Source organism: Globicephala melas, chromosome 10, assembly GCF_963455315.2.
Source record: "Globicephala melas chromosome 10, mGloMel1.2, whole genome shotgun sequence".
In the NCBI taxonomy this organism is placed as follows: Eukaryota; Metazoa; Chordata; class Mammalia; order Artiodactyla; family Delphinidae; genus Globicephala; species Globicephala melas.
In genome coordinates, this window is record NC_083323.1 from 102,378,534 (window position 1) to 102,406,531 (window position 27,998).

A 27,998-nucleotide genomic window follows, 5' to 3' on the forward strand; every position below is an offset into this window, starting at 1 on the left:
TGCGTTCTAAAGAGGTAACAAGAGTTTCACGTGTGCAAGTTGTCCATCCCTCTTTGAACCTTAACCTATCTGCATGCCCACCCGGTGAGCCCCTGACTTCACAGAACTGGCATTTCATATGAAGGGGTGCAATTAAAGTCAAGGTGGTGGCAGTGGGGGTTAAGACCGAAGGTTAAGACCCCTCTGGAATCCTGGCTCCACCACTTGTAATCTCGTGACCTTGGGCAGGTCACTTAACCTCTTTGAAATTTAATATTCCCTCCTATAGGATTGGGATAAAAATAGGGCCTACATCAGGAGACTGTTGCATAGATTGAATCAGGTTTAGAGTTTAGAAACGAGCCTGGCACTTCTCTGGGATCCAGTGTATGTTAGTTAGGTTCTAAGCAGCAAGAGGCAGTTCACTTTCTTTTCCCCAACTGCTCTGCGTCACAGCGGGTCCTCCCCTCCGAGCAGATACCCATGTGCGTATTTCATCGAATCTACAAGCCATCGATTTTAAGATACCCAATTTAAGAAATTATATTATGTCTTTAAAAAAGAAAAACATGCTGCCACGTGTACTACTAAATGCCAAACGATTGTAAGACGCCCCCTAATTACTACGAGGATCTTCAAATGTCAAAAGAATTGCTCATTCTAGGAGCCGCTGGGAAAGGGGATGTAACGCCAAGTGCGCGCACGTTTAAACGCGAAACCAGCTTCAGCTGCACTTGCTCGGTGCGCCGGGGCGAAACGCTGGGGTGCCCTTGAGGCGAAGCCTCGGTTGAGTTTCGCTTTCGGTTCGCGGGAAACGAAAGCTGGGCGGCGCGGCGGGGCGGGGCGGGGCGGCGCGGCGGGGCGGGGCGGGGCCGTAGGCGGGGACATAGGTACTGGCCCAGAGGTGCCCGGCGCTTGGGGACAGAGGCGCGGGGACCGAGGTGGGGACATAGACGCAGGGACAGGGTCGCAGGGACAGACGCGGGGGCCGAGGTGGGGACAGAGGCGCGGAGGCAGGCGCGGAGGCAGACGCGGGGACAGAGGCGCAGGGACTGAGGTGGGAACAGAGGTGCGGGGACAGACTTGGGGACCTAGACTTGGGGACCTAGGTGGGGACAGACGGGGCCCCGCTCACCCCGCCCGCAGCGCCCGCCACGCTGCTGCCTGGAGGTCCGGACGCGGTTGCTGAGTTTCTCCCTCATCCAACTTAGCAGCGCGGGTCTGACTCTTCGCTGCACCTGAGGCAAGTTTGGTGATACTTTTGGAGGCTTTCTTTCCAGGGAAGGCACAACGGGGCTGTGCTCAAATGCCACGTGGATAATTATGGGATTTTTTTTGGGCTGAGCGAATTATAATAATGGTCTGTATTCGTTAATACGTATATTAGATCAGTGAAAATTTCCCACGCTGATATATTTATTTGGACTTTTTTTGCACGACTGTTTCTAATTAAAGAAGAAATCGCAAAATCCGCCTTCTACCGTCTCCCTCTTTTCCTGGAAGAAAGCTAAATTTAGACCTTTAAACCTAAAATTCTATGACCTCTGAAAAATCTGGGTTCAAAGTGTTTTGAAAACTAAAGCGGAGCCTTTAACTTCATGCTTTACAGCATTGAGGTAGTTATACTTTGAAATTGTTCAAAAAAGAGGCAAATATTTAAAACATATCTTTCTGGTGTTATATTGTGAGAGTGAGGCGGACGATTCAGGCCTAGACATCCAGGTGGTCTAATGTGCTCATACAAATCGGACTAATACAGGTGCACAGATCCATCTTGGTTTTTGGATCACTATCAAAGAACTGAAAAAAAAAAAGAAACCGCTTTTTGTATTTTCACTAAAAGAAATGTGCTGCACGGTTTGGGCACTTTTACACAATGATGAGCTTGCAAAGGGGAAAATGGGTTTCATCTGGAGTGTTCTAATCTGTGTGCCCGGCACATTACCATCCCTTGAGAAACACACACGAATGATTAAGAATGAGGTCTGAATCTGTCGTTGCCATGATGGGTTGGATTTAGAACACTGTGAGGCTTGTGTCATTGGCTCTTTTCCTGGGCTGGTGGTTTTTCTTCCTGTGCTGGCAAAGATGGTCTGATTTATGTTCTTCTGGCTTAAAACGCCTTAAAAAGAGGCTGATTATGAGCAGCCCTGTGCGGGTCACGTGACCACTGCTGAAACAGTCACCTTGGGCCCTGAGCGGCCAGGCCTTTGAGCCGGACTGTGCGTGTGGGCTCCACCCAGTACTCATATTCTGAAAGTGGAGATAGTGTTTGTAAAGAAGAGGTGAGTATGCTACCAAAAGGTGGGGCACTGGGCTGGCAGAAATGACAGGCGTCCACTGGGGTCATTTTCAAGGTTGCGGTACATGTTGCCAAGTGGTCGTCCAGGCTGGCTGTGGCAGTGTCCACTCCCAGTAGCTGGCTGCTGCTGTGTACCCAGACTGAAAGATCTCTCTGCACAAGTAACACCAGGAGGTCTTCACTGGTGACCCCTTAAATGGAAATAAAGCAGCCAGGAGTCATGCACCTTTAGGGAGAGCAGCGCTGGGACTGAACTGAAAACAGTCTTCATGAAATGACCTGAAGGTAGCTGGTCTGCAGTAAATCCTCTATGCCGGTGGCCAGTCCCCTGCAGCCTGAGCTTGGTCAGTGCTTGTCTAGAACAGCTTCTCAACCTTAATGCTTGCGTAGGTCACCTAGGAATCTCGTCAAAAGGCAGATTCCAATCCTGCCTTTTTAACAAACTTCAGGTGATGCTGTTGCTGCAGGTCCAGAGACCTGCCTACCTGCTTCCAAGATGCTGGACCAGTGGTTGCCAATATTTTAGCAGAACAAAAGAAAAAAATTGAGGACCCAGCTCCCCTTCAGATAAGAACTGAACTCTTAGTAGCCATTAATTGAGAAAACGCACTGAAAATCTCTGCGTTCAGGAAAGCTTTTGCACCTTTTGGCAGAACAATGAAGGGCTGAGTGTTAGACTCAGTGTTTGGTTACAGTCGAGGCCATTTGCCCCTCACCTTTGCTTAAACGCACAGTAATTTCAGCACATCACTGGGACTGTAGAACGGGAGGATCTTACAGCAGTTATCGCATGAGAAATATTTGGATTCTCAAGAAGACTTTTAGTGTGGTTACTTCAGTAGTTTCTAGTGAACAAACTGCAGGTGCTAAGTTCTGAAAACTACAGCATTAGGGCTTCCCCCGCCCCCAACCCCGTGGTCGTTACTGTCTTAGTAGCCCTTTAAACACATAGTGTCTGCTACCCCATAGTGTTTGAACATCTCACATAAGTACTTGACGAGACTATTCCAAAGTCTCTGATGAAGGATGATGAAACCGTCTCCCCATCTTTCTCCTCTGACCAGGATTTCTTGTTACATTCTTCTGTGCTGTAATTACCCTCCTGTACGCATACTGAAGGATGTGAACAAAACACTATATACAAGACAGTCTACATAACTTGTAGGTCCCCTAGTAAAGTAAAAACTTGGGGCTCCTTATTAAACAATTGTGAAGAATTTCAGGACTGCAGCAGGAGAGCATTAAACCAAGCCGGGGTCTTCTGAGTGCAAGTCTGGGCAGCTACACAGGTTGTGTACTCACCAAGTCAGCCCTGACCAAGTCTGTGATTCCCAAACCATTCATAGCCTTCATCTTCTTTGTTCCACTGTTGATGACAACTGTATGGCGTTGACATTTAAAAAACTGGTTTTCCAGTCTATAAATATTTCTTCAATCAGACTTGCAAGGAGAGAATCGACCGAACTCACCATTAACCCACCGTTCTGTTTAAAAAGAGGCTCTGGTTGTTTCTGCCTGTTCAGATGCCTGATATACATGATATAGAAGTAGCACATTTAAAACTATCACTTTTTTTTGTGTGTGTGTGTGTGCGCACAGCGGAATGTAATTCAGGAAAATTATTTTTAGGAATGTATTTTCCAGAGCAATGTTGTCCCTAGGATTCATAGTTTGGGTAACTGTCAAAAGTTGAGAGTTTTATTTCCAACTATTAAACTGAGTGACAATCTAAAGCCATCATTTGAACAACAGTTTTTAGCCTCCATAAGTAGACCAAACATTACAAAGAGCAGTGTGCTTGATTCACGTGTGTAGTCTGTGGTTTTTGAAGTTTGACTAGTGAGAACAAGCTGTGTTTTGGGTGCTTTGGTTCTTTTCAGATTTTTTATATTCTTTATCACACCTGGATTGAATGATGATTTAATTATTGATTTTTTTGTAGATATGTTTGGAGTTTTTCCTCCTCATGATAAGTGGTAAAGTTGATGTTCTGGTTTTAATTCATCTTCACAAGATGTGAAGAATTTGCAAAAAGGGTTTTTTTCTTGAAAGACTCATGGCTTAATTGGGATTAATAATTAAAATTTAAATACAATTCTTAAAGATTATTTTGTTTAATATTATGAGAAGGCTGGCATACCAAACAATTTTGCAAAGTCTAACTCTGTTAGACTTGATACAGTCTAACTCTGTTATTCTCAATTACTTTTAAAATTTAATAAAGTTGTAAGCCAAAAAAGATATAATATCCTCTATAAACTATTTAGCAAACTTACTCTCTCTTTACTATATGTATTAATTTCTTTTCCTTTTTTAAGATTTTAAAATAATTTTATGCATATAATGGCCCAGACCATTCACTGTTGCAGCATCTTTCTTTTGCAGTGAAAATTATGCTTTTATATCTCAACATACAAAGTACAATATATGAGATTTTCTACCCTAAGTTGTGTGGATCATTTGCAACTGGATATTCAGATATTAACAGTTAATCCAAGTGACCCCCCCCTTTCTGTTACACTGGTCACATGGGGTGGTAACCAAAGTGATCACTTGATTGTGTACCAGCGCAGGGACACCAGAAGGGGACTGAGGTGGGCGTTTGGTGGATGGCCTTTCAAAGGCTGAGGCCAAGGAGCAGATCTCAGATGAATAATAATAATAAAGTGAAGCCATGCTTTGGTACTTTTCTACTTCATCTGAAAAATGTACGTCTTCATACAACGTTTAGCATGCATTTGGATGCAATGCCACTATCATTAAGTGCTCTGGCAGTAGGTGGGAACGACTGGTCTTTCGGTATGATTCAGGGTTTTCGTTTTAGGTCTTTTATTATCTGTCCTTGGGTGTGTGCTCCTGTCTGTTTACTTGGTACCAGCCTTGGCAGTCTGTCTTCAGCCCACGTCCACCGGGACATTCCCATGTATCCACTAGGGGGCAGTGCCGACACTCCCATGCCTGGTTTGGCTTCTGCTTTTCTCACTGGAGAGAGAGATCTAAGGGCATCTGCCTTAAGGACTTCTCTAGTCAATTAAAACTGAGCTTGTTGGGGAAAGTCCTGGAAGTGATTTGTGGTTCAGATCTGTCAGCAGTTGAGTTAGCTGTGCCTTCACTGCTGGGCTGTGTGCGTGCTCTTTGCAGAGAATGACTCCACACCCGCATCAGACCATGTCTGTTTGCCTCAGACCACTGGCCTTGACTCCAAGTTCCAATTAATTAATTAACTAATTAATGATAAAATGAACACTTATGAAACCCTTCCCCCCAAACTAGAGCATTACTGGCGATTACATGCTCTCTACTTCTCTCATCCCTCTGCCTGCCCATTGGAAGTAATGACCTGGTCTTTTCTTAATATTTATTTATTTATTATTTATGTGGCTGCTCCGGGTCTTAGTTGCGGCAGGCGGGCTCCTTAGTTGCAACTCATGGGCTCCTTAGCTGCAGCATGCACGTGGGATCTAGTTCCCTGACCAGGGATTGAACCCGGGCCCCCTGCATTGGGAGCACAGAGTCGTAACCACTGTGCCACCAGGGAAGTCCTTGGCCTGGTCTTTTTGATCTTCATTATCCATTTAAAAATCTTTGTCACACATGCACGTTGATGCCTAAATAGCATAGTGTCTCATTTTCCTTGAGTTTGAATCTACAAAAAGAAATACTAGATATTATCTTCTAAGAATTGCCTTTTGACTCAACATTGTGTTTCTAAGATTCACCCTATTGTGACATGTTCACTCACGTGCAACTGAGGAATATTATTTCATTGTATAAATTTATTACAGCTCACGTACCCACTCTTCTGACATTTGGGTCGAGCGCTTGGATTGTTTCCATGTTTTTGCTGCACAAACAGCACTGCTATGAACATTCTTGTTTATGTCTCCAGGGACACATGTAAGAATTTCTCTTTTGAATTTTTAGGTTGAAGTTAAGTGAATGTTTAACTTTACAAGATGATGCCACACACACAAAAAAAAGATGATGCCACATTGTTTTCCCAAGCGACTGTACCATTTTACACCCTCCCCTAGTAGTATATAAAAGACCCTATTTATCTACATCCCCTCCAACAGTTGGTTCCATCAGAATTCTTAACTGTTGCCAGTTGAATAGTGTAAAATGGTATCTCATTATGGTCAAGGTTTGCACTTCCCTGACCACTAGTGACCACTTACTTTTTATAAAAACTAAAATTCTGGAATGTCTACATTTTATTCCAGTCCTGGCTTGGGTTCACCTGTGCAGGTCTGCTCACAGCCCTTTGCACACTCTTCCCCACATGCTTCTCCCCCAGACCCCGGGGCTTTTTTTGCATAACACCTGCCCTGCCTCAAGGTGCCCCTTATTTTAAACCATACCCTTTCCTCTTTAATAAACTCAGATCCAGACTCACTTTTCCCACGAACCCTGCCCTCGTGAATATCAGTGAACTTAGGTCACTTCATTAAACCACTGAATCCTGACGGGCCTCTGAGCCACTGGCTAGAGTACAGACAGGGGCAGGTCATTTAGCTACGTATATTAAGAGCCTTAAACTTCGTACACTGTGACCTTGTAATTATATTTTTAAGAATATGTCCTAGGGCTTCCCTGGTGGCGCAGCGGTTAAGAATCCACCTGCCAATGCAGGGGACACGAGTTCGAGCCCTGGTCCAGGAAGATCCCACATGCCATGGAACAACTAAACCCGTGTGCCACAACTACTGAGCCTGCGCTCTAGAGCCCGCGAGCCACAACTACTGAGCCCGTGTGCCACAACTACTGAAGCCCGTGTGCCTAGAGCCTGTGCTCCGCAGCAAGAGAAGCCACCGCAGTGAGAAGCCCGTGCACCGCAGCGAAGAGTAGCCCAAGAGTAGCCCCTGCTCACCGCAACTAGAGAAAGCCCACGCTCAGCAACAAAGACCCAATGCAGCCAAAAATAAAAATATAAATAAATAAATTTATATAAAAAAAGAATATCTCCTAGATACTTAAATACTTTTTTTGAAGTGGACCATTTTTAAAGTCCTTATTGAATTTGTTGCAATATTGCTTCTGTTTTATGTTTTAGTTTTTTGGCCGCGAGGCATGTGGAATCTTAGCTCCCTGACCAGGGATCGAACCCGCACCCCCTGCATTGGAAGGCGAAGTCCTAACCACTGGACCGCCAGGGAGGCCCCTCTCCTAGACATTGATTTAGCATCTGGTTGTATCTGAAGGCCACAGGTTTATTTGCACGGGGACAGAGGAGCAATTGAGGAAAGAGCATGGGTTGTGCCCAAGCTTAGACCCGGGGGCAGGCCTGAGCCCTGGGGAGAGATGGCTTCCCGCAAAGCTGAAGAACTTGGTGAAATGAAAAGGCACGAGGCAGTAGGAGGACTGGGCTTGTATCCCACTTCCACGTGAAGGCCCTGCTTGTAGATATGAGGGAACCTTTGTGCATGGATTGCTGTGTCGGGCAGTGCCCTGCAGACACCAGTGGGCACTCCAGGGCAGGTAGGGACAGGGTATGGTGGTTGTGACCTCACTCCAAAACACAAGAGACTCCTCCTGAGATTCCCACACACCTGGGGAGAATTCACAGGCTGAAGCCTGTGTTGTCAGGAAGACGTGGGTTCTGGTTAACGTGACCTGGTTTATAGCTGCAGTTTTGTTGTGTCTATGACCTTTGGTTTGCCTGAGGAAAAATCACATAGGTAGAAAAAGGTTTTATACCTAAAAATGTTCACTGCAGTTTTTTTATAACTGCAAAAAATTGAAGACAGCCAGAATATTCTGCAATGTTCTGTTGCTGTATCAGGCATCACTGTGACATGGTTGAAAATACACTGCTTTTTCCATTTCACATTATAACAAGGATATTCGATTACAGGCCTCTTTCAATTGCTTGTGCCCATGCAAGGGAAAAAGGAGAAAGCCCAGGGCAGAAAAGAATGTGTCAGAAAGTTTATGTATGTGAATATATACATATGGGCGTGGTGTTTGGGTTCCCAAGGACATTCGCCAGCCAGTCCTGGCTGAGTCTCGGCATTTCTTGGTGGAGCCCGTTGAGAAGTCTCTATACCCTGTGTGTGTGGGTTTTGTCTGAGAAAGCTCAATAGACTCAAGGCCCTGCCATTGATTTGCCCTCCTTTGACGGTGTAGTCCCAGCTGAGCTGTGTGTGGGGAAGGTCTGCTGGGGAGCACCCTTGGGAACGACACCCAGAGGGTGAGCACAGCAAGGTGGGCAAACGGAGGACTTGAACTCCCAAAATTTGTGACAGAGGCTTCAGCCAATGCCAAGGGGAGCTCGGGGGCTGGGTGACCCTTCAGGCAGGTGGTAAGGCCCTTAGGCCCCCTCATCGCCCAGACTCTGGATAGGAACCGGGCCAGCTTTCTTCACTGGGGTGAATTCTGGAGGGGGCCTCAGCTGGGGGCCGTCGACCACCAACACCCGGTGGCCTGGGGAAGGGCTCCTGTTCCGCCGGAGTGTGAGTGGTCACCACCTCCCGCTACAGGCAGACATAGCTGTTCCCAGCCCCAGTTACTTGAACGGCCCTGTGTACAACACGCGTGGGTGTTCACAGCAGCCCCTTCCCCAGGAGCCAGGACGGGCTTCCTTGGGGCCAGCGTGTGGACAGCAAGGAGAGGGCTTTGAGCAGCCTTCAGGCAGTGGAGGGCCTGGGAGTGAGGAACAGGGAGACCCAGGTGTCTTGGTCTGGACCCCTTGGTGAATGTCGAACCATTTGCCAGAACAGAGGGCCCAGGGCAGAGGCTGGGGCCGTGGGTCCCAATGAGGACACAGTGGGAATGAGGGACCAAGGGGACGGAGTCTCACCGAGTTGTCGTTTCTCGCCCTAGAGCTTGGCGGGCCAGTCTCCCCAGACACTGATCTCCCCCCAAGCCTGGCTCTTGGGGATCAGAACTGATCACATGGATATGCTTCCCCTTCTCTCATCCTTTCCTCTGCGGTGTGTTTTCACAGAGGTCCGGCCAAGGCCGGCTCATGAGAGCTCTTCCTGGAAGTGAGGTCGCGCCGTCCTGAAGACGCCCTGCAGCTGCCGTCCGGGGGTCTTGGAGTGACTGCTGATGGGTATGGTTCCGGGTCCCTAGGCCGGTCTTGGCTGTCTCAGCGTTTCTCAGCAAAGCCCATTAGGAGAAGGACGGGAGCAGCAATGGGAAGAGACACAGGGAGCCCCGAGCCCGGGCTCCCAATGGGCCGAGAACCCCAGTCTTCTCTCTTGACTGCGCAGAAACGCTTTGCTCGTCCGCTGGGCCGTAGAGTTCTGTGGTTGATGATTGCTGCTCTTTGTGCCTCCACTTCTGCCTCTGTGAAATGGGGATGATTATGCTCCTGAGCCCATAGGATTGTTGGGAAGAATAATGAGGTTGTTGTGGAAGCTGCTTTAATCCTGTGCTTGGCATGTCGTGGCCCCCAGCCTTCCCCTGGGTGCTAGTGTGTCTGGTGACAAGGTGCTTCTGCTGATCGGGTTCCTGCTGACCATGGATTCTTACGTTCTTACTGCCCCAGCTCGTACACCAGAGCCCTTTCCCCGGGAGCTCTGAGATTAGTGGACTCCCTCCCTCTTAAATTACACACCTTGTGGGGTCTGCGGAGCCCAAGGTTGGGTGGGAAAGGGGAGGTTGGTTGCTAGTGGGTCAGAGAAATACTACCTTTTGGTTTTGTCACATCCTCATAAGTTCCTTGTGGTTTCCAGCCTCTCAAGGTGAGTTTAGATGAGGTGGATCTCCCCCAGAGCTTTCTTCTGATTCCCTTCCACCACCTGGTAGGGCCTGGGCCGGGGCCTTACCCCTGGGGCCCAGAGTAGATTGCCTGGGAGATGACTCTCGCCCCTGAGCCCATAGATGCCCACTGTGAGCCAGCTCTGTAGGGACAGCTTGGGTGGGCAGGGCCCCTAGTTCTCCCCAGTGCACTGTCTGTAAGGTTTCTCTTCCTTTGCTCTTACTGTTGCTTGGGTTATAAGTTTGACAACGAGTGATACACCTCCTTGTGGCCTCTCTTTTCCTAACGGACTGTTAAAACTTCTGCTGCTATTCACTTTGCAGAGGGTCGTGTTTCTCTCTCCTTTCCAATTTGTTTCCAAGCTCCTTAGTGAATTCTTTGTGCCTCTGGGAGTACCTTATAGTGTTTCATGTCCTTAGGAGGGTCTGGAGGAGTGTTTGGTGTTTTTTGAATTCTGTGGCAGGGCTTCCCTCAGTATCTTCCCTCTGCTCTTCATAGGCCCGGTCGGTTTACACAACATTGGGCAGACCTGCTGCCTTAACTCCCTGATCCAGGTGTTCGTTATGAACGTGGAATTCACCAAGATACTGAAGAGGTAAGGCAATTGTTCAGGCAGATAAATATGTATATTATTTTATGTTTTCAGTTATTCAGTTATTCACAGTGGTTTGGACTTTTAGAAGTCTACTTCCAAAAGCTAACAGAGAAAAGATCTTGCTCTGCACAATCTAGACGATATACTATAATCATCTAAGATGATTTTTAAAAAATGTAACTGCTGATCCCACCCCCAGATATTTGGTTCCACTTGGGGCCTAGGTGGGTGTCTAGGGTGAAGCCCAAGCATTCGTACTTTTCGGAAGATTCCCCAGGTGATTCTAAAGTGTAGCCAGATTGGCAGCCACTGACTTGGTTAAAAGGAAGTGGGGACCCTGCCAGTGTCTAATCAACGGGCAGGTCTATGAGTCTATTGATTTTTCTCAAGTGAAACACATCCACACTCACACAGTATACACATCCTGAGAACCCTTCTTTCTTTTTTTTTAAAAATGATTAAACATTTATTTTATTTTATTTTTATTTATTTTGGCTGCGCTGGGTCTTCGTTGCTGTGCGCGGGCTTTCTCTAGTTGCGGCGAGCGGGAGCTACTCTTTGTTGCGGTGCGCGGGCTTCTCGTTGCAGTGGCTTCTCTTGTTGCGGAGCAGGGGCTCTAGGCGCACAGGCTTCAGTAATTGTGGTGTGCAGGGTCAGTAGTTGTGGCTTGCGGGCTTCAGAGCACAGGCTCAGTAGTTGTGGTGCACAGGCTTAGCTGCTCCGCGGCATGTGGGATCTTCCCAGCCAGGGCTCGAACCTGTGTCCCCTGCGTTGGCAGGCGGATTCTTAACCACTGTGCCACCAGGGAAGCCCGAGAACCCTTCTTTCTTCTCAACCTGTTCTGCAGAGACATGCTGAGACTCCGCCAGGACTGACAGGCAAATTTCCTTGGGAACGCAAGCACCACGCCCATATGTATATGTTCACATACATAAACTTTATCACTCATTTTTTTCTGCCTTTTGCTTTCTCCTTTTCCCCTTCCATGGGCATGGGCAGTTGAGAGATGCCAGTGATTAAACAAACCATTGCCAAGATACACTGCCATTCCTTTATGTGTCCTTCCCAGGGCCTAGGTCATACTTGCTTTTGGCCTTTGGAGAACTTCAGGCTGGCCATTTTGCTGTAGGTGCAGGACCTACTGCACCTGCCGTTCGTTTTGGTGTGACTGCCATGCAGGGTGGGGAGAGGGGTGAGGCCGCAGCTGTGCTGATTCCCCTCTTGAGAGGATACTCCCCTATAGCTGATTTGCTAACACGGTAGCTCTTCAACCTTGTCTATATGTCTAAATCATCTAGGAAACTTAAAAATCCTGGTAACTGGGCCCACCCCCAGAAATTCTGATGTAGTTAGTCTGCAGAGTGGCCTGGACGTGAGATTTTTGAAAGTTCTCCCATGTGATTGTGGTGTGCCCCCAGCACTGGGAACTGTGGGGACAGGGAGGTTCGTGGCTGTTCTCACTCGGCAGGATGACAGTGCCAAGGGAAGCTGCGGAGCAGAGGAGAAGTGTCCCTTTCCAGCTGCTCTTGCTGCTGGAGAAGATGCAGGACAGCCGGGAGAAAGCGGTGCGACCCATGGGGCTGGCCTACTGTCTCCAGATGTACAGTGTACCACGTAAGGCGGTCCTCCTCCAGGAGCTCAGGATCCTGGCCTGGTGCTCTAAGAGGGAGGGGAGTGCGAGGGGGAGGGGACGCGGGAGGGGGCAGCAGAGGAGAGGAGAGGAGAGGAGGGGGACTGAGGCTCAGTGAGTGAACAGGAAGGAAACCCTTGTGTCGGAGGCACGTGTGTGGATGCGAGATATCTTAAGGAACCCCCATCTTCCAGGTGCAGCACTGATGTTATCTATGCATGTATTACTTCCACACTCACCCTTTTTCTGCCTCCTGGTGGAGTAAGTAAGCCTAAGAGTCTCCTCAAAGCTGATTCAACTGCAGGCAAAGGATTCTAGGGAAACAGAATAAAGGATTCATAAGGAGAAACTGTGTTCTACAAAAGGAAACTCTTAAATAGCTTAGTTTTTTTTTTAACAGCCTTAATGAAATATACATCACATACTGTAAAATTCAGTCAATTAAAAATGTACAATTCAGAGGTTTTTAGTATTTCACAGAGTTGTGCAATTATCACCACAATCTAAATTTAGCAAATTTTCGGGCTTCCCTGGTGGCGCAGTGGTTGAGAGTCCGCCTGCCGATGCAGGGCACGTGGGTTCGTGCCCCGGTCCGGGAAGATCCCACATGCCGCGGAGCGGCTGGGCCCGTGAGCCATGGCCGCTGAGCCTGCGCGTCCGGAGCCTGTGCTCCGCAACGGGAGAGGCCACAACAGTGAGAGGCCCGCGTACCGCAAAAAAAAAAAAAAAAAAAAAAAAAAAAAAAAATTTAGCAAATTTTCATCACCCCCCAAAGAAACCCCATACCCATTAGCAGTCATTCTCCTTTGTTTTCTTCTAGGTTTTATACTTTTAGCTCTTACATTAGATCCATGTTTCACTTAGAGCTAAATTTTGTGAATAGTGTGAGATAGGAGTCCAACTTCATTCTCCTGCATGTGGGCATCCAATCGTTCCAGCACCATTTGTTGAAAATACTACTCTTTTCCCACTGAATTGATTCAGTCTCTTTCCTTGTTACAACAAGCATCCTTTCATTTCAGCTTGACGAACTCCTCTCAGCTGTCCTTGTAAGGCAGGTCTAGTGGTGATGAGCTCTCAGTGTTTCTTTGCCTGGGAAAGCCTTTGTCTCTCCTTCATTTCTGAAGGACAGTGTTGCTGGGTACAGTTTTCTTTATCAGCAGTTTTCCCTTTCATCACTTGCCCTATCATCCCACCTTCCCATGGTCTGTAAGGTTTGTGCTGAGAAATGTGCTGATAGTCTTATGAGGGTTCCCTTGTAGGTGGTAAACTTCCTGTCTCTTGCTTTTAAGATCTCTCTTTGTCTTTGATTTTCGACAGTATTTTTGACAGTATTATGATGTGTCTTGGAGAACATCTGTTCAAAGGGAGTATGTTTGGGGACCAGTGAGCTTCATGAACTTCAATGTCTAAATCTCTTCCCAGATTTGGGAAGTTGCAGCCACTATTTCTTTAGATGAGTTTTCGGCCCCCTTTCCCCTCTCTTCTTCTGGGACTCCATTAAAGTGTAGGTTGTTTCTCTTAATGGAGTCCCATAGACTTTCTTCAATCCTTCTCAGTCTTTTTGCTCCTTTGACTGGACAGTTTCAAATGACCTGCCTTCTAGTTCACTGATTCCTTTTGCTTGGTCCAGTCTGCTTTTGAAGCTCTCTGTTGAATTTTTCAGTTCAATATTCTTTAGCTCCAAAATTGCCCTTTGGTTCTTTTTTATGTTCTCTATCTCTTTGTTGAACTTCTGTTTTTCTTGTATTGTTTTCCTGATTTATTTAAATTGTTAATCTGTGTTCTCTGGTAGCTCTCCGAGCATCTTTAGAACAATTATTTAGAATTATTTTTCAGACAATTTGGTATCTCCATTTCTTTGGTTTCAGTTACTGGAAGTTTACTGTTTTCTTTTGGTGGTATCATGTTTCCCTGATTGTCCATGATCCCTGTAGACTTGTGTAGGGACTTTGCTAAGAAGGACCTTCACCTGCAGCTGGGGTGCGCTGTGATCCAGGTGTAGTGGTGTGAGGCTTGTGGTGGCTCTGGTTCTGGGTGGGTGTGATATCTCATTGGCTCAGGCTGCTGGGGTCCACGACCTCGATTACTGTGCCATCCTTGGAGAGAGCTGCAGGGGGTCTGAAGTAGCTGCAAGGGCTGTGAGGTAGTATTTCATTGTAGTTTTCTTTTCTTTTTTTTTTTTTTGTGGTACGCGGGCCTCTCACTGTTGTGGCCTCTCCCGTTGCGGAGCACAGGCTCCGGACGTGCAGGCTCAGCGGCCATGGCTCACGGGACCAGCCGCTCCGCGGCATGTGGGATCTTCCCGGATCGGGACATGAACCCATGTCCCCTGCGTCGGCAGGTGGACTCTCAACCACTGCGCCACCAGGGAAGCCCTTCATTGTAGTTTTGATTTGTATTTCCCTAATGATTAGTGATGCTGGGCATCTTTTCATGTGCTTACTGCCATTTGAATGTCTTCTTTGGAAAAATATCTATTCCAGTTCTTTGCCCATTTTTGAATTGGGTTATTTTTGTTGTTGAGTTTAAAAGTTCTATGTATTCTGGATGTCAATCCCTTATCAGATATATGCTTTGCAAATATATTCTCTCATTCTGTGGGGTGCCTTTTTACTCTGGGGATACTGTCTTTTGATGCATACATTTAAAAAATTTTCATGAAGTTGAAGTTTTCTATGTTTTCTTTTGTTACCTGTGCCTTTGGTGTCACATCCAAGAAGTCATTGCCAAATCCAAGGTCGTGTGCTTTTGTCCTATGTGTTCTTCTAAGCATTTTATTGTTTAGGGTCTTACATTTAGGTCCTTGATCTGTTTCGAATTAATTTTTGTATATGCAGTTAGAAGCGTTCAACTTCATTTCTTTGCATGTGGATATCCAGTTTCCCCAGCATCATTTGTTGAAGAGACTATCCTTTCCCGATTGTATACTCTTGGCTCCCTTGTCAAAAATTATTGGACCATACATGTGAGGATTCATTTCTGGACTCTATTCTATTGCATCAATCTGTATGTCTGTCCTTATGCCAGTACCACACTGTTTTGCTTACTATAGCTGTGTAGTAAGTTTTGAAATGAGAAAGTGTGAGTCCTCTAGTTTGTTATTCTTTTTCAGAATTGTTTTGGCATTTTGGGGTCCCTTAAGATTCTATATGAATTTTATGATGAGTTTTTCTATTTCAGCAAATATCTTATTGGGAGTTTGTTAGGAATTGCATTGAATATGTAGATTGCTTTCGGTAGTATTGACTTTTAAATAATATTAAATATTCTAGTCCATGGAATGTGTTTCCATTTATTTATGACTTCTTTAGTTTCTTTCAGCAGTGTTTTGTAGTTTTCATAATACAAGTCTTTTACCAATTTGGTTAAGTTAATTCCTAAGTATTTTATTGTTTTTGAAGCTATTATAGATGGATTTGTTTGTGTTATTTCATTTTCAAATTGTTTATTGTTCATGTATGTATAGAAATACAATTGACTTTTGTGTGTTGACTTTGTATCATGTTTTTAATTTCATTTATTAGATCTAAAAGCTTTGTTTTGTGGAGTCTTTTAACATATGAGATTATATCATCTGCAAACAGCGGTAATTTTACTTCTTCCTTTCCAATTTGGATGCATTTTATTTCTTTTCTTATCTAATTGCTCTGGCTAGAACTTCCAGTACTGTGTTGAATAGAAGTGGTGAAAGCAGGCATCCTGCTTTTACAGAGACCTGCACTCCACTGTCCTAGTTGTATGTCACCTTTCTTTAGCTTTCCATAGCAGTTTGTACACCTGGGGAATTTTTCTCATTCTTCTTCTTTTTTTTTTTTTTAAATAAATTTATTTATTAATTTTTTTTTTTTTTTTTTGGCTGAGTTGGGTCTTCGTTCCTGTGTGCGGGCTTTCTCTAGTTGCGGTGAGCGGGAGCTACTCTTGCTTGTGGTGCGCGGGCTTCTCATTGCGGTGGCTTCTCTTGTTGCGGAGCACGGGCTCTAGGCATGCGGGCTTCAGTAGTTGTGGCATGTGGGCTCAGTAGTTGTGGCACACGTGTTTAGTTGCTCCACGGCATGTGGGATCTTCCTGGACCAGGGCTCGAACCCGTGTTCCCTGCATTGGCAGGTGGATTCTTAACCACCGCGCCACCAGGGAAGGCCCTAAATTCTTCTTTGAATTGTGAGTACATGGATACTTGCCTCCCACTAGACTACAGGTTTCTTGGGGATAGGTAATTTCTCTGGCCTCTGCAATGCCTTGCACGTAGCAGGTGTGAAGGAAGTTATGGGTTGGGCAAGCATCCCTGTATTTCTTAGATGAATTGGGACTTCTGGCTCTGGGATGGTCAGGTGTGGCAAGGTGGCTCTACGTGGCAAGCTGACGCGACTCCCTTTATGTCCTGTGTGGTGGACAGCCTTCTGAAAATAATTCCCTGGAGACTGCATCAGTGCAGCCTGCTACCAGGCTGCTTGTCTACAGTTTGGGATTATTAGCTTGGAATGTGGATTAATTAACCATTCAACTAATATGTAATGTTCACCTATGATGTGCCAGTTACTGAGCTGGTAAGGGAATTAGACTGACAGAGTATTTGCCTCCATGGAGCTGACAGTTTAGAGGAGAGACACAGGCCAAAACAAAATACAACCCCAAAACATTAAGTACAGATTGTGATAAGTATCATGGAGGAAATGGTGTTGAGATAGTAGATATGAATATTTAATACCTTTTCTTGCAACGTCTTTGCAACTCGGGAACATGGATTCATTCACCCCTGTGCACCGCTTGTAGCCTGATGTTCACGTGTGTAGGATTCATGGCTTATTCCTGCTTCCTCTCCGCTAGCACCTTCTATCACTGAGAAGGTTATTTCCCTTCTTGTTCTCCCGTACACCTTTGGGGAAGACCTGGGTCAGGTATTAGTGTTGGGAAACTGCTCAATTTTAAGGGGAGTGAATAAAGAAAATACGGAGAGGCATAGAGAAGTCAGTGGCCACAGGAGTCCAGTTGGAGGCTTGGCAGGGACATAGGAGAGAATCCACCACTGACTATTGGTTTTGTGTAGCTGGGTTCCCCAGCGGAGGCCAGCAGGGGTGGGTGGCAACTCAGAGGACAGAAGACTTGTGTGGTGCAGTGGGGCTGGACTTTGAGTTTTAAAAGGAGTTCTCAAAATCAATACCAAGCTTATCTTTCATTTTTATGACCGAACATCCTGTGGAAACTTAGCCTGAAAGCGGGGAAAGGCAACGTGACGAGTGTTCGCATGCATCTGGGTAGCTGGGGCAGGAGGGCAGGACAGGTGTCCCTGGGTCCTCACCCTGGGCGTGACTTTTCTCTTTGGCCAGTGTTTGTCCAGCATGATGCTGCCCAGCTCTACCTCACAGTCTGGAACCTGATTAAAGACCAAATCACAGATGTGGACTTGGTAAGTCCTAGAACGAGAGAGCTCAGAAGGTGAGGATGCTGTCCGTGTGACGTGTAGAGAGGACTGAAAGGGGAAATGCATGTAAAATGCTTATCACGATTGCATAGTGCGGTTGCTGTGATTTCTCTACGCCTTTGTGTGCGAGCGGAGAGCGGCTGCCCTTCCGGAGCTGTGTGCGGTGGCTCCAGCGCTGGAGCTTGGCCGGACCTGCTTACTCGCGGCTTTCTCTGCACCTTCATCCTCCTCCCCCTCCCTTTTGCAGGTAGCGAGGCTGCAGGCCCTCTATGCCATTCGCGTGAGGGAGTCCCTCGTTTGCCTTGAATGTACCATGGAGAGTGACAGAAGCAGCAGCATGCTGACCCTCCCCGTCTCTCTTTTCGACATGGATTCAAAGCCCCTGAAAACACTGGTGAGGGGTCCTTGTGGGGAGTTTTCTGTTCCCACACAGCCCAGAGCTTCTGGTGCCCCCTTCCTTCTTTAATCCACCCTTGGCTTTTAAAAAATCATTTCCGCTTCCTTTGCATGGCACTGGCTAAGTTCTCCTTTCATTTGCGGGGAAAAAACGTTTCTCCTCCTATAGCCCCTTATCCTCACTGCTTCCTCCAAAACGTAGGTCTTTCCTGAGACCCTGGCACATGTACCACGCTGGGCTGGATGTTAGGGGACCTGGGGAAAATGAGGAGAGAAGCTTAAGCTCATCGGCAGGGTGAGGGGTTGTACCCAGAAGGTAATAACCTTGCCTTTCCCTTGCTCCCCTGGGACAGGAGGACGCCCTCCGCTGTTTCTTCCAGCCCAGGGAGCTGTCCAGCGAGGACATGTGCTTCTGTGGGAACTGTGAGAAGAAGACCTGCTGGAAGCAGGTACTTGCTCCCAAACCAGGTGCTTCTGGCCCGTCTGGGGTTCCCCTTGGGGGCCTCCCACTGAGGGAGGGAATCCCTTCAGGCTGGGGATCCTGGGGCTTGTGACTTCCAGGGCTGTGGGCACGCTCCTCGGACCCCATCACTGAGACGGAGGGGGGAAGGCACAAGAGCAGGTGCTGTTTTCCCCTCAGGGCCAGACTCCCCTGGGAGGGGAGCAGACCCCGTAGTTCCCCTGGGTTCCTGGGCGGAGCCCTGGGCTTCTTGAGCCTTCCGTGGGAGGCCCAGCAGATCCAGCAGGCGGGGCCCTTACCGTGTGATTCCATTCCGCTCCCTTCTTTTCTGGAAGAAGAACATACCGTCGGCCCTGGTGTTTCTCGGAATCGACCTGTTTCAAGTGCCTGGGACTCGTCTCCATGGAGACTTTGCTTTTTCCAGGTCTTGACACTGACCCACCTGCCCCAGACATTGACCATCCACCTCATGCGTTTCTCCAGCAAAAATCTGCGGACAGAAAAAATCTGCCACTCACTGTGTTTCCCCCAGAACTTGGATCTAAATGAGCTCCTTGAGATGGAGGGAGAGCCCTGCGCTGCTGAGGAGCAGGTGAAGGCCCCTCGTGTCCCTTCCACCCCCCACGTAAGACACCCCGTCCTTTGTCTTCCCTCCCCTGAGATGATTGGCATCAAGATCACCAGAGATGCATTTTGAGCATCCTTCTCTTCTCCGGTGGCCGAGCTCGGGACACAGAGGGAGGGACGCTCACCAACGGCTTGGTATGATTCATAGAAACATATTCATACACTCGAGAAACACTTGTTTTTCAAAAAAGGAGTTTAGTGATGGGAACCCGAGTCTCTCGAATAACAGCGATGGGCTGTCAGCCTCACGTTGCCACCAACATTTGCTGTTGGCCGTTGCATTTCTTTTAAGATTCAAAAGACTTTATTTCTGATGATTGGATTTGTACTCATCTACCTCACAGCAATGAGGGAAGGAACCCATAAGTCAGAACCTTCCTTTTAAATAGGATGTGCAGTGCTTACGTAGCCACAGGTAACCACAGCACCCTGGGTTCTAAAGAGAGCCCCAGCCTAACGTTCTACTTCCAGCAGCTTATGCTTACCTTGGGGATAATAAGAAAGCAGCCAGCACGTTGGGCCAAATTGATTCAGAGTCAAGTTGGATTCAATTGTCTTGAGCTAATGAATTGTTGGGAAATTCTGAGAAAAAAGTGACATAAATGTCTTTTCTCCATAGGTTTAAAATGCTACATTTATTCCCATACCTATGTGAGTCCATTTGTGGACGTCCTGTTTTGTTCCACCCCTGGGCGGTTTACTATCCATGCTCTAGAACCATATGGTTTTTTAAAAATTGAGGCCTGACAGCGTGTTATAGTGGCTCCTTCCCTGTTCAGGGCATGTACATTTCATAGGATTCTCAGTTTCTTTCCTTCTAGTTTCCTTATTTCCACTTGCACAGCCTACCTAATGAAATATATCTTAAAATTTTTTTTCCTCTTGAAAAGACTTGTGAGGAATTATAGAATGAATCTCCACATCCACCAACGGCTTAAACAGTTACCTAACTCATGGCCACTCTTGCCTCACCTACACCCCATCCTCTTCTTTCTCCAAACCTCTACTGGATGATTTTGACGCAAATCCCAGACACCATACATGTCATTTGTAAGCATTTCATTATGTCTCTCTAAAGAATAAGCACTCTTTTTCTAAACAAGACCAAGTCCATCTTATGATTCTTTAATATCCTCTAATAGCCGGTAAATATTTGCATTTCCCTGACTGTCCTGTAAGTTGTTTGCTTCGTTTGAATCTAGAGCCAAATAAAGTCTACACTTGTATTTGCTTACCTTTGTTTCCTCCCTCCCTCCCCCTTGCCTTTCTTTCTTCTTCAGGTTAAGTTTCTTTGATGCTTCCCCTCCTTTTCTTTTCCTTGAAATTTATTTGCTTGAAGGTTTTTTAAGTGTATATCCAGAATTGGCTGGCAGGTCTTATTTGACATACTCCTCTAGCCCTGGTATTTCTCGTGAACTGAGAGTTAGATCCAGAGATTGCCCCGCACTTTTTGCACAGCAAAGGAACCCATAAACAAGACAAAAAGACAACCCTCAGAATGGGAGAAAATATTTGTAAATGAAGCAACTGACAAAGGATTAATCTCTAAAATATACAAGCAGCTCATGCAGCTCAATATCAAAAAAAACCAACAACCCAATCCAAAAATGGGCAGAAGACCTAAATAGACATTTCTCCAAAGAAGGCATACAGATGGCCAAGAAGCACATGAAAGGATGCTCAACATCACTAATCATTAGAGAAATGAAAATCAAAACCACAATGAGGTATCACCTCACACCAGTCAGAATGACCATCATCAAAAAATCTACAAACAACAAATGCTGGAGAGGGTATGGAGAAAAGGGAACCCTCTTGCACTGTTGGGAATGTAAATTGATACAGCCACTATGGAGAACTGTATGGAGGTTCCCTAAAAAGCTAAAAATAGAACTACCATATGACCCGGAAATCCCACTACTGGGCATATACCCTGAGAAAACCATAATTCAAAAAGAGTCATGTACCACAATGTTCACTGCAGCACTATTTACAATAGCCAGGACATGGAAGCAAGCTAAGTGTCCATCGACAGATGAATGGATAAAGAAGATGGGGCACATGTATACAATGGAATATTACTCAGCCATAAAAAGAAATGAAATTGAGTTATTTGTAGTGAGGTGGATGGACCTAGAGTCTTGTCATACAGAGTGAAGTAAGTCAGAAAGAGAAAAACAAATATCGTATGCTGACACATATATATGGAATCTAAAAAAAAAAAATAAGGTGCTGATGAACCTAGGGTCAGGACAGGAATAAAGAGTCAGACATAGAGAATGGACTTGAGGACACGGGGAGGGGGAAGAGTAAGCTGGGACGAAGTGAGAGAGTGGCACTGACATATATACACACTACCAAATGTAAAATAGATAGCTAGTGGGAAGCAGCCGCATAGCACAGGGAGATCAGGTTGGTGCTTTGTGATCACCTAGAGGGGTGGGATAGGGAAGGTGGGAGGGAGATGCAAGAGGGAGGGGATATGGGGATATATGTTTACGTATAGCTGATTCACTTTGTTATACAGCAGAAACTAACACACCATTGTAAAGCAATTATACTGCAATAAAGATGTAAAAAAAAAATCCAGTGTAACATCCCCACGTGAGAATAGAGAATGACTTTAGCCCTCCCTTTTGGGGGACTAAGCTTCGTTTGTCCTACCCTCATCCTGTCCCCTTCACGATCTTGTTTCAAAGTGTCAGGTTAGAGATATTATTTGACTGTGTTGAGAAAACAAGTACAATTTTCCCAACTCATGTGGAGATCTTGCTCACAATCAGTGAAAACTCTCTCTCTTGCCACTGTTGTCTTTTCACAGAGAATTCTCTCATCTTGACTTGCTAAGATTTGAGGGAGTAGAAAGACTTACTGCCAAACCTAGTGAATACTTTTTGGTCTTTCCCTTACTTGATCTTTTTGTGATATTCTGTTATTGATCCTATTCTCCTTCAAAGTCTGCCTACTCTAGGCCTCTCTCCTGGGGTTTCTTTCTCCATTGCTGGATCCTTTCCTGCCCATTTTTATTGGTATTTAGTTTTAATTCCATTCCTTTTTCTTCCCATTTTTTGAATGTCATCTCATTAATTCTCATGGTTTCAATCACCTCAAACTGAAGACTTCCAGTCCCTGTCTCCTGCTCAGGTCTCACTCTTGACCTCCAAACAGTGTGTCCACCTCCTACTCAGTGCTGTCACACGGTCCCCAAATGCACTGTCTTCATCCCCAGACACCTCTGTTCCATGTGTGACCTTATAGCAGCAGCGTCTTCCTAATTTCCAAGCCAAAAATCTGGGGTTCATCCTTGTAGTGCCCCCTACTTGCTCCCCCACCACCATATCCATCAGTTGCAAAGGAACTTATTATTTTTCCTTAACTTTGCACAAATCTGTCCCCTCGTCTCTACGTTCACCCTCACTTCCTCAGTATAGGGGTCGAGAGCTTGGGCTTCGAAGCCGGGCAGGCCTGGGTTAAACTCCCGCCTCTTCTCTTTATGAGCTCTGACCCTTGAGTAAATTACTCTGCTCCCTGAGCTCAGATTCCACGTCTGCAAAGTAGGACTTATGCTGGCACCCAGTTTACAGGTTTGCTGTGGATGTTAAATGGAACAATGCAAGGGAAGACTTGGCCAGGTGCTGGCAGTCAGCTAGTAATTGCTGTGTTAATAATGCTTATTATCGTTTACTGGCTGCTCCCGGGGGTAATGGCTGGGCTCTCAACACTTCTTCCTCATGCCATCGTGGTTCCCTAACTTGTCCCGTTGGCTCTGCCTCACTTGAACTCTCAGTCCGTTTTTCACACCACGTTATTTCAGTGTTTCTCAAACACAAATCCGATGATGTTGCTCCCCTGCGTAAAGCCTTCCGACGGCTCCCGCTGCTCGGGATAAAGTTCTGATTCCTGACTTGGCCTTTGTGGACGTTAATCCCATGGCTCCCAGCACCCTCAGCTGCATTTCCGGGTGTACTGTTCTGTTCCCACCGGGCCGCCACAGTTCCTGGTCCATACTCCATCACGCGTGTGCCATGATGACCCTTCAGGATCAGTTCAAGCACGTCTTCTCTGGGAGCTTTCCTCAGCAGGTCATTCCTTCTCCTTTTTGGGGCAAAAAGTGGTTCTTCCCAAATTTACCTCCAAATGCATCTGGTATAAAACATGGGATTACAGCTCTGGCATAATTAGCTGTGAGTCTTGAGGTCAAAGACGGTTTTCTAGTGCCCTGGAAGCACCAGTGCCTGGCAGAGAAAGGCACTGAATGAGCAAAGGCACGATGAAGTAGTTTCCTCCTCCTAGACGAGGGTCAGAAGAGGAGGGATGATGGGGCTCTCTTTGTCCTTGTGTCCTTCAGCGTGGGGGACAGTATGAACTCTTCGCTGTGATTGCCCATGTGGGGAAGGCTGACTTCGGTCACTACTGTGCTTATGTCCGGAGTTCTGTGAATGGAAAATGGTTCTGCTTCAACGACTCCAACGTTTGCTGGGTGAGAAACATCTTCCAGAATTGCCTCTTGCCCTGGATTCTGCACCTCTAATAAGTTCTGAGCCAGGACTAGATGGGCCCTCAAGGCCCAGACACGCTGTGGTCCTGTTCTCTGTGTGTGTGGCCTTTCGTGGGCTTTGAAGCCCTTTTCTGCATGGAGTCCCTGTCTGGTTTACAGCGTTCTGCTACTCCACTTAGCTCAGTGTCTAGGTTTTTGGGATTCTAGGCTCAGTGCCCTGTAGCCTCGTGCTCTGGGGGAAGCTTACTGAAAGCAAGAAGAGTCAGAAAGAGTTAGAAAATCCTGGCTCATCAACACGAAGTTTAAACAGAGGGACAGTGTACTAAAGAAACTTCATACCATGGCACCTGTCACTAGGTGATCCAGGTCATGGGCGTAACGGGGGTGGGTTTGTCTGGGTGAGTGAGGGAGGGCCGCTTCACCTTGTCTGTCTGTGTGCTTCCAGGTGTCCTGGGAAGATGTCCAGTGTACCTATGGAGATCACAGCTACCGCTGGTGAGAGAGCACTGGGGTGGTGGGGTCCCAACGCGCTCACACACCCTGAGCAGCATAGGGTGCTAGCTACTCTATGAAACACTCACGGACTCAGCTGCCACTCGCCTTTGGATGGCCCTCTGGTGAATACTGCTCAGCCTCATCTTTCAGTACCACCCACCACACTGCTCTTCCTGCAGTTTAGACTCCAACAGTACTGAAGTATAAGTGGCTCCCAAATATCACGCTGTGCGTGGCTTTGCGTGGGCTGTTCCCGGCCTGTACTGCCTTTTCCTAATTTGTCACTGCGGCAACCCCCCTCTCATGCTTCAGTACTTCTGCTCGTGCCCACCTGCTCTGTAAAGGCTTCCCAGCAGCATCCAGGCAGGTTTGTAGGAGCTTCTCAGATGCTTTCCCTGCATTTGGAGCTCACCTCCTTTACAGCAAGGATCCCACTGCTCTGTAAGTGTTCGCCTACATAACGTTCTTTCACATTAACCATGAACTTTTTGGAGGCAAGGATCACTCTTTTCCTCCTTCTTTGTCTGGTACAGTGGCTTGCATGTAGTAAATAACAATAACTAAATTGTTAAAAATCAATAACTACAGAGGGGAAGCTGGAGAGAAAAAAGCTGGGTGAAGGTAAAGCAGAGACTTTGTAAGTTTTTCCTGCTAAGCTTAGAGATGACATTGTACACTAAGCATGATGTGCAGGATGACCCCAGCTGCACACGTAGGCCTTCACTTGGAAACTAATGAATTAGGTGAAATTCGTGCTTGGAATCCTCCCCGCCTCCACCTTGTACCTTTCGTCTTCTCTTCCTTTTCTTCTAAGCATCTCCTTAGATGCCCACTCTTTGTCACCTTTTGGTTGTCAGTGATCCCCCATTATTATTATTTTTTAAAAAAATATTTATTTGGCTGCATGGGGTCTTAGTTGTGGCACGAGGGATTTTCATTGCAGCACACGGGCTTCTTTCTAGTTGCGGCATGCAGGCTCCAGAGCATGCGGGCTCAGCAGTTGCAGCGCGCAGGCTTAGTTGCCCTGCGGCATGCGGGATCTTAGTTATCTGACCAGGGATCGATCCCATGTCCCCTGCATTGGAAAGCGGATTTTTTTTTTAAATTAATTACTTTTATTTTTGGCTGCATTGGATCTTCCTTGCTGCCCATGGGCTTTCTCTAGTTGTGGCGAGCAGGGGCTACTCTTCATTGCGGTGCATGGACTTCTCATCGTGGTGACGTATCTTGTTTCGGAGCATGGGCTCTAGGCGCGCAGGCTTCAGTAGTTGTGGCACGCGGGCTCAGTAGTTGTGGTGCATGGGCTTAGTTGCTCCGTGGCACGTGGGATCTTCCCGGACCAGGGCTGCACTGGCAGGCGGATTCTTAACCGCTGTGTGGAAGGTGGATTCTTAACTACTGGACCACCAGGGAGGTCCCGATAACCCATTATTTAGATCAGGATTTGGCAGACTTTCTCTGTAAAAGGCCAGAGAGTGAATGTTTCAGCCTCTGGGACACAAAGTCTCTGTCGCAACTCCTCAACTCTGCCTCTGCAGCACAAAAGCAGCCACAGGTGATACGTGGGTGAATAAGCGTGGGTTTGTTCCAGTTACGTTTATTTGCAAAAACAGTGTTGGATATGGCTCACAGGCTCATAGTTTGCCAACCCCTGATTGAGACGTTAACTAGCAGCTTAATAATAGTTATTTTCCCAGGTCACCAGTTTTGTCCCCTCTAAGGTGATGGATATGAAGACTTGATCCAATAACCTGGAAAGTTTTCTGACGGGTGTCCTATCGTGAATTAATAATGTATTAATTAACTATGAATGTTTCATTTCTGTGACACTGTTGCAATTGTTTTCTTCCTAGGCGGGAAACTGCATATCTTCTGGTTTACATGAAGATTGAGTCCTAATGGATGTACCCTAAACCTTCAGAGACCTACAGAGTATCATTTTCCTTTTCTGTTCCTGGATCTGCAGACTCTTTTAAGATATTCTGCAGTGAGGAGAGGCACTGTTTTGAAATTGTTTAATTAAACTTTATTTATTATCAGTGGTGGTTATCAAAATACTTAACAGTGACACTCTGCAGGTTTGGATCAGTCAGAGTGGATACTTCCACCAGTGGACCCTGGCCCCATGGCTGCATCAGGTCTGGAGTACTCCTGCTGTACAAGGTGGTGGTCCTTCAGCTGGGAGATTGTGGAGCCCAGGGGCTCCCAGGGGAGTAGAAACCAGGCCAGCACTGGTAGCAGGGGGCAGTCAGGTGGCAAGGGGCAGTGGTAGGGAACTATTTCCATATTTTACAGCTAAGGTTACTGTACTGGTTGGTACTGACTGTATATCATTTCTGTTTATAATTTAAAAAATTTTAGAACCTGTATCAATTACATAAAACTCAAGTACTTTGTAATTGTTATTCATTTATTTGGCAAATATGTATTGATCACCTACTGTCCATGAGATGGTGTGCCAGACACAATAATGAATAAAGTTCTTTCTCTCGAAAGGAGTTTTTAGTTTAATGGGGGTTATACTAAGGGTTAATGCTACAGGAATTCAAAGGAAGGTGAAATTTCTCCTGTTTGGGGGCCATGGGAGAAGGCTGAAGGCTGAAATGGGGCTTAGAGTGAGGACAGTTAGTTTACAGGGAGAAGCATACCCAGTGGCATGCTTGAAAGGGCAAGGTTCAAGGTCCAAAGGTCATCCACACACCTGGATGGAAGGGAAGTGGGGCTCAGAATGTAGAAGGTCTTGATCTACCCTCAGAAGTTTGGGTTTAATTTAATAAGTAATGAGGAATTTCTTTTTTTTTGGAAAGGGTTCAAAAAGGAAAGGAACAGTTAGTGGTGTTTTCGTAAAATGGATTTGCCAGGGCTGGCGACATGGATTAGAGACAGGATGGCAGAGTGGGTGGAAGGGCGTTCACAGTCTCTGGAACCACGTTAGAGGAAGAACATGGACGGTGAGGGGGGGGTCCCGGGAGAATCCGTACCAACCTGGGAGGTGAGTATGTGGACAGCCCCGTCTTACAGATGAAGTGACTGAGTCCTTCACATGTTTAACAACTTGCTCCAGGTTTCATACTTGGTAAGTGGCAGGGGCCAAAACTTCCAACGTGAAATGTGAGTGGTTTATTATTTTACTTTTTTTGGCAAAAAATTAGCCATGCAAGAATAAATTCTCACTGTAAAATATATTGATAGAACCTCTTCCTGAGACGTAAACATTGTTAAACAGGTGTGTATTCGTTTCCCAGTACTGCCGTTAACAAATTATCACAAAGTGCTTGGCTAACAACAAGAGAAATTTTATTCTCTCACAGTCTGGATGCCAGAAGTCTGAACTCGAGGTGCCACAGGGCTGGTTCCTTCCGGAGGCTGTGAAGGAGAGTCTGGCTGGCCTCTCTCCTGGCAGCTGGTGGTACGGCCCTGCCTGTCATTGCTTGTGTGTCACTGGGTCACTCTGGTCTCTACCTCTGTCTTGCCGTGGCCGTCTTCCCTGTGTGTTTTAGTGTAAGGACACCAGCCACAACTTAGGGCCAATCCTAATCTGGCGTGACCTCATTTTCACTTGTCTGATTACATCTGCAAAGACTCTATTTCCAAATAAGTTCACACATTCTGAGATTCCAAGTGGATAGGAATTGTAGGGCATACTATTCAGAGTAGTAAAATGTGTATAACCCTCTAGGCCTCCTTCTAGGCATTTGCATACGTGTATATAGCAGATACAAATACTTTTTACATCATAAATTCTACTGTACAAATTATTCTGCTCATTGTTTTTTTTTCACTTAATAATGTCTTAGGAAAATTTCCAAGTCTGCATACAGATGGATAATATTCTTTTAAATTGTTACATTTAACCCATAAATAGATACACTATATTTTTCCCATTCCC

General features: G+C 46.4%; 1 protein-coding gene across 1 annotated transcript; it reads left to right on the plus strand.

The window, feature by feature from the left end:
- Window positions 1–935: 935 nt before the first annotated feature.
- On the plus strand, window positions 936–26,773 carry USP18 (ubiquitin specific peptidase 18). Its single transcript, XM_030834876.2, has 11 exons — window positions 936–1,222; window positions 9,228–9,335; window positions 10,485–10,581; window positions 12,050–12,195; window positions 17,539–17,618; window positions 17,881–18,027; window positions 18,383–18,478; window positions 18,914–19,081; window positions 23,465–23,596; window positions 24,060–24,109; window positions 25,963–26,773. The coding sequence occupies exons 2-11, from the start codon at window positions 9,332–9,334 to the stop codon at window positions 26,006–26,008; spliced, it is 966 nt and encodes a 321-aa protein (XP_030690736.1). The 5' UTR covers window positions 936–1,222; window positions 9,228–9,331; the 3' UTR covers window positions 26,009–26,773.
- Window positions 26,774–27,998: the final 1,225 nt, after the last annotated feature.